We start from the raw sequence: 16,293 nt of genomic DNA, 5'->3' as shown, positions 1-16,293 counted from the left end.
TCCTGAAGAACAAATGGTGTTGCAGGTCCTGCAGACTAGCCATCAACATCCATTCTAAAATCCTTCTAGCATGCCTTTCAGTACTACAGATGCCAGAAAGCTAAAAACTACATTTCCCAGAATCCCTGACAGCTGGAGTTCTGGATGCAGAGTAGCTTCTGCCAATTAGATGCACAAGATTTGGAAGGCAGAAGTGAGATGGAGACCATCTTCTTGCTGTTTCTCCTGGCAAGCATGGTTGTGGAGAAGTAGGGTTTTCCTGCAACAACACATCAGTGTCCAATCATTAGCTCTGTGGATGTGGAGAAGAATGCTCAAGGCCAACGGGCTGCCTAATTTCTGGACTGCAACTACAACCAGATGTTCTTGAAGTCAACAGCTTCAATGACAACTCCTGATTCGGCACCTTCCCAGTTAGAGAAGTTGTGTCTTGCCCAGTAGCCCAGGTCTGCAATGTTCTGAAAATTTTTCCCATAGGTCCGGCTGACAGTCCCTTCTCCCTGCCCTTCCAATAATTCTGTATGCATCTAATTTCCTGTACTAGAGCATTTTCTGCTTAAAATAGCTTGAGTGTTTCTAGGTCCTAAAAAAAAAAACCTGACTGATTACTAATTATTACCTTATCTCAACTATATGAATGAGAAAAATATGACTATGTTAAAGAGAGATTAGAAACCTTCTTGGAGAAATACGTACGTTATGTTAGGAGTCTCCTTGATGATGGAGGGAAGGCACATTTGTTTTCTTCTACCAGCTTTTACACTGATGAAAAGACATGTGCCTATTTAACAAATTTGTATTTATACATCTTATTTCCTTAACTGAATATCTGAATTCTCCCTAAAGGGGATTAACTGCTGTATTTTCTCTTGCACCCTGCCTTCTTTCTTCTGGTCTAAAACATAGTTGTGAATACACTGGAGGTGTTAAATATTTATTTAAATGTATGAGAATCTAAAGGATGTGTTTCTGAACTAGGGTGCTGAAAGGACAGCTCCTCTAATGGCATTTTGCAGAAGACAGAAAACCTCTGTGGGGAAGGCAAAGCAATAACCTCTTTCAGGTTCTTGCTATTTAGTTAAGAAAATATTATCACCAGCCTTCAAGAAAAGTATAGAACACAGCTTACAAGCACACAGAAGACAGAACAGTGCGGGATGGGGGCAAGGGAGGAAGGTTCTTTTCGCTTCCCTCCCAATAAGTCCCTTGGGGTAGAACTAGACCTTCAGTTGCAGCTGAAAGAACGTGTGGCTCTCCTTCCCTTCCCTGCTCTGGTCAAGACCTGGTTTTAAGTAAAAATCAGGTCAAGTTGCATTCATCACACTTTTCAGTTTCTGTGGAAGGCCATTTTCAGGAATATCAGGAATAAAACCTTACTTCTTTCCTTTTCAGAATGAAGACGTTATTCCCTCTCAATTGTATCCTTGGAAACTAAGTGTATAGGCACATTCTGGTGGGTGTCGGGCAAGTAAATGGTACGTATCTCATTCATTTAAAAATCTAAAGTATATCTGAAAATATATCCTTATATTTCTAGTGGGTGCAAGAAAAATAAACATACATTAGAAATAATTTTAATTTGTGCCCTGCTTGAAAATAGACACGACTCTTCTGTAGGAGAAACTTTTTTTAAATACCTAGAATTATGTATCTCCCAAGATAAATTTGGAACTGTATGTTTTCCATCTTTCACTAAAATAAGGAAGATGAGAGAGCTTCTGGGCTATTTATATTTGTCAGCCATATGGAGCGCTATATTCTAATATCTACACTGGAGGGGATACAAGCACTATATGAATGTTAGGTGATTTATAATATCACTATATTTTTTATTTGTCACAGATTTAGTAATTGCCCCCTCTTCTGTTTTGAATAAAGTTTGAAACAAAATTTTCACTTTGAAAAGTCATAGTTAAAACTAAAATGGAACACTATTACTTGACTTCCTGTCTCCTATTCACAATCTAATGTCACAATTCATGCCCCAGAGAAGAAGTTCAAAAGGATAACTAGAGAAAAGTTGTCAGTGGCTCAACTTTATTCCAAACCTTTGGAGACAAGATTGCCAATCACCTTTATTTTCTGAAACTAGCTGGTGGACATCAGCATACAGATCAGAAGCACACCTCTCAGTGACTTCCTGTGTTCATCTTTATCAAAGCACTGCACTGAAATTACATGTTTATATCACCAATCTCCCTCATGTGTGACTTATTCATATAACCACCTCCTTATCTTATTTCTCTATCCCTAGATATTTAACATAGTATCCATTTTTGGCTAGGCCCTCTAACTGGTTTTTGACTGGAATTAAATTTTCTGAATTATCAAGAATTAACTCCAGTCAAGATCAGAACTCTTGGGAATACTAAATAAAGTACCTTTAACAAAAGGACCTTCAAATGCCATGTTCTTTAAGTCAATTCTTTCAAAACGCACAAGGTACTTCCTACTTTTTCTGAGGTACAAGATTAGGATCCAAGAAATCCTCTGAGTTCTAGCTATAGGAATCTACTCTGTGTGAGGTAACTTTTGTCACAATAAAGTTGCAGTCCTGGACACCTAATGGAGAAGAGTTTCTAATGTTGCACACTGTGGACCTGTCTGGCTTTCTGTGGATGAGGTCTTCCTGCCTAAGCAGTCACTCCTGATTGCTTGGACAGCTGGGACCACAAGACAGGAAAGAAACCGAGTTCCTGCTCCTGAACCTCACACAGCTTTTCTGCTCTGACATTACCTGTTCTTGAAAGAAAAAAAAAATCACAAAACTTCACCCACAAAGAACCTCCAAATCTGACACATTTAAGACTACACAGTTTAACATGGTTTTCTAACATGCCGAGCCATTCTTCCAATGTGTGACCAAGTTCTTCAACACTATTTCAGACACTGTGCTGGGACCTTTATCCTTCATCTTCCCAGTACAAGTGCCAAAAAGATAGAACACTTAGAAACGATTTAAAGTAATTTGTTGCCTCCAGGTACTGTCAAATGTAGAAACAGGAGTTTTAAATTGAATGAGAGAGAAACAAAGGGAACTAAAGATTTGAAGACCAATTCGACAGTCAAAATGCCAATAAAAGTGAGTAGAAAAATAGGGAAAGAGATTATGGTTTTGTTATTAGGTGATAGTATTTAATAAATATCTTAGGATAATAACACAACTATTTAGGTGAAAATAAGTCACAGGGCCAGAAGATAACTGTTACAAATGAAATTTAAAAAATAAATGTTTAAAGTTGGCCCTTTCTAATGATGTTTAAAAAATCAACTAAGACGCAAAGTATACAAAATGTGGAATAAACTGATAAATATGTATTAAGAATACTTTTTAAACAGGAAAGAAATTATGGAAGCTCTCAAATACAAAATAGTGCAAACTGTACCAGAAGTTATCACCAACTAGCATCATTGATTAAGGGATTTTAATGGCAATTTAACTCCTTTGGAAAAAACACAGGAAATTTCATAACAGGGTGTGGAACAGGGAGCTCCTGGGAAATTGGTGAAAACCAGGACACTGGAAGAAAGATCCTAGGAGGGACTCCTGGGCATGGTCCCTTGATATTTAGCAAATACCAAATATAGGCAAGGATCTAGGGTGAGAAAAAAAGATAAAATGTATTGTCTGAACATCCTGGGTGCCAAGGGTAGGATTCAGCCACTGTACCTTGTACTCCTGATCTCTCCTGGGGGAATGACATACTTTTCCCTCTCTAAGCATTTCTCCACCCCATCACCTGCCCCTCTGCACAATACACACCCTTCTTAGCACATTACACACTGAGACTCCTGAAGGTGCAACTTCTGAGGTACAAGATTAGGATCCAAGAAATCAACACGACATTTCAAAGACACTTCAGCCCTGTGTTCACACAGGCATCCGGGACTTATGAGCCAGCTCAACCCTGCGGGAGACACCCCCATCTTCTTCGAAGCAAATAACTTTAATGGGCGGGGACAGGCGATAGAAGTGGCCGGCAAGGTCCCTGATTTGGGGACTAAGGTTATGACAGAAACCACCAGCTAGCCTGAAATCCATCCATGTTAGGGGAGGTGGGGGGGGGGGGGCAAGTCGGGAGATTCTCATGCTGGGGCTTCATGATGTGGCATCAGGATGCTGCTGAGATGGTCAGATGAAGGTTAAGAAGCCCAAGCGCCTGAGGTTCCAGGCAAGGCCTGCGGAGTCTCTAATCTTACCCACCGCACCCACCAAAGCCCCCGCGGGCCGAGCTCGCGCGCATACAGCCATCCACGACTCAATCATTCCCTACCCTCAACCTAACCCTCGAAGAAGGCTGCCGTCTCTCTGCGACCACCCCCAGGCTTCCATCATCTCCCCCCTCCCCACCAGGCTCCCGGGCCCCGCCTTCGCCTTACACTGAATGGGCGGGTAACAACTGGGGTCCTCGCCGCCGGGCTGGCAGCGGCTGGAGAAGGCGCTGCGCGGGGTCACGTAGTTGCTGGGGAAGATGCCCACACGCTGGTTCAGCTGCCCAGTCCACCAGCCCTCGTCGCCAGACACCTGCGAGTCCTTGGACAGCACCTCCACCACATCGCCCAGCCGCAGGGTCAGCTCGTCCTCGCCCGCCGCCTCGTACTCGAACACGGCGGTCCAGTAGGGCAGCGCCGAGTCGGAACCCAGCTCCCCGGGGGCCGCCGCCGCCTCCTCCTCTTCTTCCTCCTCCTCCTCGGCCCCGGCCCCCGCTCCATCCTCCCCCGGCGGGGCGGCAGCGGCGGCGCTCGCCAGGCAGCCGAGAAGCGCTCTGGAGGGCTCCATGGAGCGGCCGATCCATAGGGTGCGGGGCTGCCGCCGCCCGCAGGAGCCGCCGCCGCCTATTGTTCATGCGGCTCCGCAGAGCTGGGGGGACCCCCTCCCCCGACGGCGGCCGCAGGTAGGGCCCGGGTTGGCGGGGCGGAGAGAGCCGGCTGCGGCTGCCTGGGGCTGGCACGGCGACAAGTGCAGCGATCGCGAGTGCTCACCGCAGCACGGGGCGCGGCGGGCCGGAGCCCCCGCCTGCGAGCTCGCCCCCTGGGGGCGACCTGGCTACCTCCGTCGCGGCTACCTGCTCGCGCAGCCGGTGCCCGCTGCCGCTTGCCAACGGCCGCTCCCCTCTCCGCGCCGCGCCCCGCCCCCAGCGCCGCCAGCCCGCCCGACCGCCCGGGACCACCTGACGTGGGCCTGGCTCCGCCCCAACCCTGCGGACCCGAAGGGGCGGAGCTCCCGGCGTCCGGGTGAGCCCCTGCGCCAATCTGCCTACCCATTGGCCGCCGGAGACCCGTCCACAGGTTCCCCCCGCAGTGGTTGGGGCAGCCCCGCCAGCCATTCGGCCCACCCCTCTTCACCCACTGCGCCTACGTCGCTAGTCGCCCCCCCATGCCCGCCCCCTTTTGCGGGCTCTTATGCTCAAACCCCAGGTCAAACAGTTCTCTCTCCCATTGGCCCGCCACAGCTCCCACCATTGGCCCGAGGTACCTGTCCATTTCCTGGGAGAGTTCAACACCTCCCGGCAGGAGGAGGCTGTGACTTCATTGGGTGCACGAAGAGGGATGGGTGGATACTCAAAGGTAAAGCCGAGAGTTCATTCAGACCAAAAGGGCTGGAGAAGGCCGTTCTCTTTGTTTGCGGTGGATGGGTAGGGACTCCGGTGGGCCGCACCGGTGCTTTTCATCCTGAAGTGAGCTTTTAAAAGGGAGCACAGAAGGGAGTTGGGTTGTACCCTCTTGAGAGCTCTTTCTTCTCCACCTCCCTCTTACAGTTGGATTCTCCCCTCTCTTGGATTTGCCTTTGTCCTAGTCCAACCAGGTGGATCAGCTTCCGCTCTCACCCGACTGAATTGCACCCTCCAACCCCACCTCCGAAACCTTTCATTTCCTATTAAGCCCCCTGGCATGTCCTTCAGAAAAACTCTTAAAAACGCCTTCATGAAGACTGCACACAGCCCCGCCCTTTCCTGGGTTCCTGTAAGGAGAGATTCCAGTACCGTGGTATTTAGAATTCAGAAAGACGAGAGACCACCTCACAGAGTTTTCAAACTGAGGCTGGAAAGCTGTTGGTGAAGTGGGCTTGGTGTCTCTGAACAGAGACAACTTTTCTACAATAGTGGGTTTCTTTCAGTTGGATGAATTGCACCTCACGTCATGGTGACTTCTGTAGAATTCAGATTAAGAACCAAAGTATAATGTACATACAAGACGATGCTGCAGTTCATGATCAAGTGCTGACCTTTTCCTAGATACTTTTGTTATCCTCCATTTCTCAAACATTAAGAAAGAATGAGACAGGTGGCCCCTAGTTATTTCTTCTGCGCTTTAATTCTATCACAGTAATGTAGATTTCCAATGAGATATTTCAAAACAAATCAATGCTGAAAGATCTCCCCTGAGCTCTACCAAGCTGCCGTACCTTTCCCCCTTCAATGGTAGGAATAGATATGATTTATTTAGTAAGAGTTAGTGCTTCACTGAGTATTTTTTAATTGTAGTTTGGGGTTAATTGTCGGACAAACTGGACACAGTGGGGCAATTTGGAAAGATAAGCAGGGCTGGAATCTTGGGCTGCGCGGCCAGCAGTTGCGTGATCTTAGGGAAGTGCTTAACATTGGAGTGCAGTGTGCTCATCCATAAAGTGAGGGGGTGGGCTGGAGATGCATGTGCTTGAGGGCGGACCATTTCGGTGGTTTGCACACAAGTATGGTTGCACTGGATAGCCACCCATTTTGAGGTCTTGAAGAAGACAGGTGAGAGTGCTGTTCTGAAGAGCATCCAGAGTGGGTCTTAAGAAAGGACTCCTGAGTAGATGCTCTAAAACAATGCTCAGATTCTTCTTGTACATAGGTCAGTGAACTGAAAAAAATATGGATGAGACTTGAAGTCAATTCTCTAGGTTTTGTTTAAAACAAAACTACTTCACCCCCACGCAGAAGAGAGCAGGATAGTGGGGATAGGATAGAGGTACTTTGTGTTTTTGAAAAGACCACAAGAAAAAATATTTGATTTTCTTGATGTGTTACTATATACTTTTGCGGCTCTCCACCCAGAGGAGAAGGGAAAAAAGCTTGATCCCTCTCCGTAGGAAAAGTCTAACTCCCATATGCTTTAAATCTTTAATACCATAGCATGTGTTTAGGATCTCATGAAGAGTCATTCATCAAACATTTCAAGAAGTCATTCAGTAAATATTTGTTGAATGCGCAAATGCTAGGAATTCAAATGAGGGAAGATTCTTTAGGCTAAGATTGTCTAGCAGGGCTTCATGGAAAAGACAGAACCAAGCTGGTCCTGAAGTGCAATAGGGCAGAACAGAGAAGAACCTGTATTCAGGAAACGAGGGACGGTATGGACACAACCACTGAGGTGGGAAAGCTTGAGTAATCCCATTTGGATGGAATAAAAGTATGAGCATGATCTCTGAAAAGATAGATTGAGACTAGATTGTAGAGGGCCTCGTCATCACTTGATTCACACCAATAATTACTTAATTGATTATTTGTAATTATTTAATGTCCAGTTTGTTTACCATAAGGGTGGGGACCTGTCTGTCTGGTTCTCTACAGTTCTCCCAGCACTTAGAGTGCCTAGCACATAAGTAGTTTTCTGTACATATTTGGGACTTGAATGGCTGACTGGAATACCCAGCTAAGAAATGTGGGTTTTGTTTAGCAGATAAAAGGTTATCACTGAAAGCTTTTGAGCTGTGGGGAGATCAGATGTTATTGTCACTGAGGACTAGAATAGATGGGAATGCATAAGGAGGTGCTTAAGTTGGGTATTGAAGGATATATACAACTTGATTAGTGGAGAATAGAAAGTGTGGAAATGGAAATTAATGTAATGGATAGTGATAATAGAACTATCAGCCTGAGAAGAGGAGACAGTGCAAAAAAAGGAGTGATAGGAAATAAAATTGATTAAATAAAAGAAGGGCAGATTGCAAAAGATTTTGAAAGCCAGGCGGAATTATAAATACTAAGATTTCACCACTATTAAGTTCTTGAGCAGGAGTTGCCAAATGTCACCAAAACAAGGACCATTTTCTCTACCCCACTGGAAAGTATAGCATAAGTCAGGGAGAAAATGATAGCAATCGGTGATGCAGCTTGGCACTAGACATGTCAGAAAATCATGATTTATTTTGGCTCTGGCCGTGAAAAACCATGTGACTGGGCAACGTACCTGTCTGAACCTCAGTTTCCTCATTTTTAAACAGCTGTAAAATAGAAGCTGCTTCTTCTAGAGGTTTATAGGATTGAATGAAACAAGTCGTACAAAAGCTCTCAGCATGCTGCTGAGCATCCACTAACAATTCAACATATTTCCTTCTTTTCTTTGCCCATCTCTCTCAGAAACATCCTTTAATTGCACCCTAGAAAACTTCAGAGGCTTCCTGACTGGAAGTTGAACTAGGGTTTTTCCCTTAAAAAAAAGAAGGGAGGGGAAAGGATAGAGAGAAGGAAGGGAGGGGGAAGGAAGGAAAGAAGGAAGGAAAAAAGGAAGGAAGGAAGATGGGATTAAGAGTGATTTTTTTTTGTCCCGTACTATTCTGTATTTTCTACCATTAACATGTACTGATTCTCTAATCAGAAAGTAAGTTATTGTTATGATGATCATGAAAATTTTTAATGGTACGGAAATGTGATAATATAATGATAAATGAAAAAGTAGTGAAAAAGGCCCTTTATACGTTATGACCATAAATGTGTGCATGTGCGTGTTTGTGTCGTATCAAAATCTTTTTATTTTATTAGTTATTTCTGAGCTGAGTAGTGGAGTATGGGTAATTTGGATTGCCTTTATTTTACTTTTTTAAATTTTCCTTATAGTTAAAAGAACCATGTAAGACTTTTGTAATTAAAAAAAAATACCACAAAATCATTTTTATTTTTTGTAATAATGAAATAAATTCCAAGCGGAAAGCCTTATTGTTAGTTGGAGACATGGTAGAGGAGGGGGAAAAACTAGAACCAGAGGATGACAATAATATTAATTACAATAATGATAATGTCTACTATGAATTGAGGGCTTACTGGATACCATGCACTGTTCACAGTCTTCTTTATTAGAGTCTTTAACAGCGCTTCCAAGCAAACAAAAAGCCTTGGAATATAAACAGTTCATTCCTCCCTTATCCTACTTTCTAGAGGGAGCGTTCTTGGTTATATGCAGACAGATATGTGGCCACATACTTTTAGAAATAATTTAGTGTAGCTGTGGGCTAACTCACCTAACTCTGGCATAGACTTCTTTTATTTTTCAGCTTTTCAAAGCTTGGTCTTTAAATCATGTTGGTGACAAAGATTTAACCGAAACATCATCTCGCTGTTTTGCTTTTGAGATTTATGCCTTCTTACCTGAAAAACAAATCAACTTAAATATTTTTGTTATTTGTTATTTAAACAAACCAGTAATATCTGATGAATGAGCAACTCAGTGAAAGATATTTTACAACAGCCGGAGCCATTTAGTTAGGAACTTGGCACAGGAACGTCCTCTTAAAGACAATGGTAGACAACTGCGCCACCGTGTGGTATTGAGGAGTATGGTAGCCATATTTTTCTTTTTTTTAAGGACATTTTTTTCTAGTTTTACAATTTAAGTGCTGAAAGTAACCTTAGTGGTCGCTGGGTGGACCTCTTTCGATTTGTTGTGGAAACCAAGACCCAGACAAGTGATATTACTAGAGCTTGAACCCAAATCTTCAGATGGACCCTTTTCAGACCCTTTCTTGCCACACAACTGCTTCCAATTCTTCAGGTTAATTCAAGGACATCTGCATATTGGCTGCAGCGAACCTGAGAACTATCTAGTACAAAAGTCAATTTTACGTCCAAGGAAACCAAAGCCTAGAAAGGATAAGTGACTTGTTAATGTGTCCACAGCTAGGTTTAAGTCCCTTGTTTTTTATTCCATGCATTGATTTAGTCACTCAATATTTATTACCTGTGTCTACTATGTGGCAGGCACTGTTCAGGGCACTGGAGATACAATAGTGAACAAAACAGACAGAAGTCCCTTCATAAATCTCACCTTCTAATAGGGGAGACAGACCAATAAGATAAGCAAGTAAAATACATAATATTAAAGAGAGAAATGCTTAAAAGAAAAATGGTGTGTGTCGGGGGGTGGGGGCTGGGATTAAATGTTAGAGGGGATTACATTTCAGAGTGGCCAGAGAGGGCCTCCTTAACAAGATGACTTGAAATAAAGATCTGCAGGAATTGAGGAAACCAGCGATGCAGATATGGAGGACAAGAGTACTGGCAAAGGAAACAATAGTGCAAAGGACCTGAGGCAGGAATGTGCCTGTGTATTGAAGAAAAGAGCAAGGAAGCCAACCTATTGGGAATGTGAGTTCCCAGGTAGTAAGAGGTTGGAGAGGTAATGGCGGGACCAGATCATGTGGGACTTTCGGGTCAAAGGAGGACTTTGGCTTTTCCTTTGCATGAGATGAGAGCTATTTAAGAGTTTTCAGCAGAGGAGTGGTATGACTTTAGTGGAGTCTGCCTGACTTTAGAACAGGAATATTCAGGCTGCTAGGTTCACAATGGGCTGCCAAAAACAAGGGCAGGGACGTGAGTTGAGGAGGCCCTTCAATAATCCTGGCCAGAGTTAAGTGCAGGCTAGACCAGGGAGGTGACAATGGGTATGCTGTAAGGTGGCAAGAATTTTAAAAATATATTTTGAGGGGAGAGCAACTAGCTTTGTAGATGGATCATAAGGAGTATGAAGGAAAGATAGGAGTCATGGATGACAGCACGTTTTAGGGCCTGAGCAACTGGAAGCAAAGCATTGTCATTAATGCAGAATGGGGGAGCAACTCCGCAGCTGTGAGACTCACTAAGTGTGGATCACTACTCCACACCCAAGTGGAGATGTCAGGTAGGCAGTTGGTTATGTAAGTCTGGAGTTCAGCCAAGAGCTGTTAAGTAGCAACAGTCCAGTCAGTGAAAACAGTAATTCCGTAAAGTAACTAAAGGCACCAAAATGATCGGAAAACATTTAAGCCCAAATGATAAAATACTCCCTGTTCTTAGCATTTGGCTTTCCAGATTTCTGCCCAAAGAAGTCTTTGTTTAATGGCTCTGCCTCACATAGTTGAAGCTGTGAACCTTTTGCTCACAGACATGAGACATAAGTCTCCTGACACTGGTTAGACCGTTAGGACGACATTTGTATGCTCTTTGGGTTAAAAGATGGAGCCCTGCGTGAGGTCAGAGGGCGGCCTGTCAGACCAGTGGAATATCAGGGAAACTATTTCGTGCTTCCTATTTTACTAATGGTGGAGGAGATCCCAATGTGAGGACTTCTTTGCTTCCTTGGATTTTGTTGATGCCCAGGTCAGATGCAAGTGCTTGCAGCTGTGTGATATGTCTATTATTTTATTACCAACCTTTAACCCAAACCCTAATCTCTCCCCTCTCTCCGAATAGCTCTGTATGTGGTGGAATTGACATTCTTTTGTATCATGTCCTGTCTTAGACAAGGGTCAGGGATGACAGAGTGACTGAGAGCTTATTAAGCACCAGGTAGTACGTAGGTTGGGAGCTGATCCACATGCCTTCATTCATTTAGTCTATAAAGACAACACCACCGACCTATCACCTATGCCACTGATTATAAAAACAACCAATATTTAAACAGTATTTGACAGTTCCCAAAACACATCTGCATATAGGCACTGGTGCACTGATTAAGAGTATAGACTCTGGAGCCCGACTACCTGGGTTTGAATCCCAGTTCTGGTATGACTTACTGTGTGGTCTAGGACAATTTACTTAACCTCTCTGTTAAGCCTCCGTTTCTTCAACTGCCAAATGGGGAGTTAAAAAACCGTACCTACTTCCTAAAGTGTTTTCAATAGCTTTGTTGAGGTATAACTGGCCTCTAAAGAAGTGCGTGCACTTAATGTGTACAATCTGATGAGTTTGGACATATGCAAACACCCATGATCTAAAGTGGTTTTAATAATGAAGTGAGGGCATGCGTGAGCAGCGCGAGGAGCAGTGCCGACAACGTAGTGAGTAAGGACAGGAGTGATTGCCTTACCTCTTTGGACCCTGAGAAAAATCCTGTAAGGCAGGTATTCTTTTTCCCATCTTTCCTGATAAGGACACTGGGGCTCAGAGAGGCCAGTCAGTGTGACAACACAGGACTGAGTAGTAGCAGGAGCACTAAAAGGCCCAGTCACTGCCTTTGATTCCCAAGCTTTTCCCACGTGGTATCCACTTCCTCCAAGAGTGTAGGTTTTGTGTTAAACAAACCAAAATTTTCCACCAGGTCTCCTGGTGTCCTCTGGCTTTGTCTTTATGAAAGGGCGCACTGAGATTGCAGGGGAATAACAGCCAAAATAACCAATCTTTCTTGAGGACATCAGTGTGTCAGGCCTGGGCCAAGCATTTCTCCTGCCTTTCCCTTTTCATCTTCACCCAAACTCTATGTGCTAGGTCTTTTAATAAGGCCTTTGTTTAAAAACTGGGGCCCAGAGCCATTAAGTTACAGGAGTGGAATGAGCTGGAGCAGAATTCAAGATCCGCCCAGCTTATGCGCAGAAAACTCATCTGGAAGCAGTTTATCTCTGCAAAATTGACTGCACTATAGCGGCTCCCTTTCAGGACTTCAATAGAACGAGGTGAGGCAGGTTGCCTCCCACCCCTTGATGACAACCCCACGCTGGCCAAGTGGTGAGGTGCCAGAGTGCCTGACGCCTGGAGAGTACCATCTAGCCTTCAACCCTGCCCTTCCCTTTCTTCCTCCTAAACAGAGAGGCTGTGCAGGCTGGCAGCCCTCCAAGCCCAGGACCAGGCTGAAACCCTCCGGCCTACTTCAGATGCAAAGAATCCCTAGTCCAGAGGTTATCTCCCAGCCTGGAAGTGGAGGACAGACAGGGCTTCTGCGTGGGGCTGAGGGGAGTGCCGAGGGACTCTGAGGTTTGTACTCAGTCCTGACCCGGAACTCGCGGGGCGCTACCCTCCGGGGTCAGTGTTGGGAGGCTGCGTTGATTCCTTGTCTCTTGATGTTCCCATGCTCCGCTTCTGGGCCTCCGGAGGCGTGTTGTAACCAGAATTTCTTTCTCATGGTTAAATGGAACAATTTCCTTATTCAGGCTTAGGTTTTGACGTTAGCATCCTGCTTTCTCTCTCTCTCTCCCTGCAACACCCCCATCCCTTCCTTCCCTTTCAAAGAGAATGGTGCACAGCCCAAAGGCAGATGGCAGCATACCCCTGAGCAAGCACCCGAGGTCTTGCTGCTCCAACATGAGGCAGCCTGCATACTAGCCTGTACTAACTGGGTGAGCCGAGTTCAAATGATCACTGTACATGCTTCCGGTGTCTTTGGTGGAGGCGTGGATCTGGCTCGGTGTGACTGTTCTGCCCCTAATTTAAGCCACTGGTTGCAAATATATGTCCTGTGTGCCTGTGAATAACCCACAGTCAGCACAGTGTCCCCTGTGACCCCAGTCACTCCGACCGTGACCCCTCTCTCCCCGACCCTCCTCCCCACAGCCCCACGTGCACAGGCCGGGCCACCTGTGGGCTTCACGAGCTACAGCTGGGTCTGCAAATGCATTACAGTTTCTCCCCCTTCCTCTCCACCCACAATCCCTCCTCACTTGCCTGCTCCTCTATCCTGGCTGTTAACTCTCTTCTTGGGCTGTGGCACTAGGTCATTAATAGGGGTCGGAGAGAAGGAAAGGGCAGAGGAAAATAAAATAATAGCAATTTATTCTGATAAACCCTTAACATTATACACCCGGATTTCTTCTAGTCATTGGCTTTGAAAATAGTGGTCCTGGTTCTCAGAGCTCCCAGGGTCTGTGGTTTGGATAAGGAGCCTTCCCACTGCGTGGGATTGCTACAGAAGCTGAATCCACTAACAGCCAAGGAAGTTTATCTTCATGTCTGTGAAGACTTCAGCCTCCCTGTGCTGTTTGCTTCCTCCCTGTCTCAGTGTCTCTCCTATTTATATGGTAACCCACTGCCAAGGAAAGACTTGAAATTTGAAGTGTAAATAAATAATACCTCAAGTATTACCTGAAATGAGGATTTGAAACATAAAAGGGACCAAAGAAAAGAAGCATCTTGATAGAGGAGAACAAGAACTCTAGGAGAAGCAGTTCTGGGTCCTACGTCCCCCGGTACCAATGGTGGCTTCTCTCACCCACAGTTGCCTCGTCTATGAAATGGGGACCCCAATCCATACCTACCTTGGTGCAGAGGATGGCACCAGATCGTTTCTTAAGATCTCTTCTAGCTCTGAAGAAATGGAGCTGAGTGGAGGAATGGACACAAGGAATTTTTTTTTTTTTAAAGATTTTATTGGGGAAGGGGAACAGGACTTTATTGAGGAACAGTGTGTACTTCCAGGCCTGTTTTCCAAGTCAAGTTGTTGTCCTTTCAATCTTAGTTGTGGAGGGCGCAGCTCAGCTCCAGGTCCAGTTGCCGTTGTTAGTTGCAGGGGGTGCAGCCCACCCATCCCTTGCGGGAGTTGAACCGGCAACCTTGTGGTTGAGAGGACGCACTCCAACCAACTGAGCCATCCGGGAGCTCAGCGGCAGCTCAGCTCAAGGTGCCGTGTTCAATCTTAGTTGCAGGGGGCGGAGCCCACCATCCCTTGAGGGACTCAAGGAATCGAACTGGCAGCCTTGTGGTTGAGAGCCCACTGGCCCATGTGGGAATCGAACCGGCAGCCTTCGGAGTTAGGAGCATGGAGCTCCAACTGCCTGAGCCACCGGGCCGGCCCCAACACAAGGAATCTTAAGAGCCGTGATTCCGAAGAGCTTTCTTGGTTGGTTGCTATCCCTGAAGTCAGATGGCCAAGTGTGGCCTCTACAGCAGCCATGTGAAGGCTCTGGCAGTAGTACTATCACCCCCAGGCTTTTATTTAATTCTATCTCTTCATAATCACCCTGTTGTAATTCCACCACTTCCTGCAAACGTAACTTCCTCTGCCTAGTGAATTTCTACCTGTCCTGCAAGACCTCGCTGTCTGGGACAGTACTTCCCTGGGGTAGTTCCCTTCCCGACTATCCTAGAGGCCCACAGGAGGCTTACTCTCCGGGTCTCACAGGACTGACCCACACTTGGAGCCCTCACCACTCTGCACTGCCATCTGCTCCCCTGCCTTGACCATCAGGTCTTTGAGGAAAGGGACTTACCCCTTTCTATCTTTGCCTGGCACAATTCCTGTTTGTTCTCCTTTGAATGGAGGTAAATGATAGAACTTACATAATGATCCACCATCTATGAAGGGCTCTCCCCCTACATTTTCTCATCATGTCCTCACATGGCCCTGGGAGGATGACAACAAAGAGGCAAAGTGACAGGTCGTTTGGTAAGTGGCAGAACTGGAAGATGTAACCCGGTTAAGAGGGTATAAATCCCAGCTTGCAGGTGTCCCTGAGTGCCCCCCTCCAAAAAGGCATTGTCTCCCTTGACTTTCTCTTTTCTCGTCCATCAAGTTCAACTGTCAGGCAGTAAAGATAACTGAGTCAACGCAGGTTTTAATAACCTGCCCTCTTTACTTACTCATCTGTGTCCTCTGGCAAGGCCTCTTGGTGGGCCGAGACTGTTCTGGAGGCCACCAGACTTCGGGCTTCTAACATTCTGTGTGTCCTGAAGCAAGCCATTCAGTACTCTGGAGCTCAGTTTTCTCATCTGTAAAATAGAAATTCAGTTCTATGAATATCCACTAGATGCCACCGCATGCAGAGCCCAGAGCTAGGTACTAGGAATATAGATGCAAAGATAAATAGGACATAGTCTCTGCGCTCAATAAAGTCAAACAAGAGAGACAGGAATTAAAAAATAGACCCCATGGCAGAGTGAAATAAAGTAGATATGGAAGAAAGACTATTAATACCTGATTTACTTATCTCATGGGGTTGTGCCAAGAGTCAAATGAGGTCATAAATGTCACGTATTCTTAAAGCATTATACGAATGTAAGCAAATATTGTTGTTTAGCTTCTGTGGGAGACACCGGTTGAGCTCTGTGCTTAAATCTCCCTTGTTTTCCAAGAAATGCTCCTATAGTCAAATGCACATGGTAACAGAGGTATCCCCTCCCCAAGCATCCTTTTGACCATTTTGGCTGATGAGCTAGACGCAGACCCCTGGCCCCAGCTGGGCCATGTAGAGTCCTTGCTCTGGGTTTAGAGTGGAGGTGAACGTCACTCAGCCTCGGCCACCCTGGGCTCTTGAGTAGAGGAGACACAAATCCCAGAGCCATGATTTTCTGACAAGGTGAACTGATAATTAAAGAATGACAAACTACCAGATTTGAATAGAAAAGTGGA

The 16,293-nt window shown here is 45.5% G+C and overlaps 1 protein-coding gene across 1 annotated transcript in view; it reads right to left on the bottom strand.

Annotated features, from left to right (window-relative positions):
- MAP3K9 (mitogen-activated protein kinase kinase kinase 9) overlaps positions 1-5,138 on the bottom strand; it is a 69,134-nt gene extending 63,996 nt beyond the window's left edge. Inside the window, 1 exon segment of the mRNA XM_033108348.1 lies at positions 4,381-5,138. Coding sequence (XP_032964239.1) covers positions 4,381-4,780 — 400 coding nt within the window. The 5' untranslated portion in view covers positions 4,781-5,138.
- Between the last annotated feature and the right edge of the window lie 11,155 nt (positions 5,139-16,293).

Source organism: Rhinolophus ferrumequinum, chromosome 6 (genome assembly GCF_004115265.2).
Source record: "Rhinolophus ferrumequinum isolate MPI-CBG mRhiFer1 chromosome 6, mRhiFer1_v1.p, whole genome shotgun sequence".
Classification (NCBI taxonomy): Eukaryota; Metazoa; Chordata; class Mammalia; order Chiroptera; family Rhinolophidae; genus Rhinolophus; species Rhinolophus ferrumequinum.
This window is presented reverse-complemented; position numbering and strand designations above follow the sequence as displayed.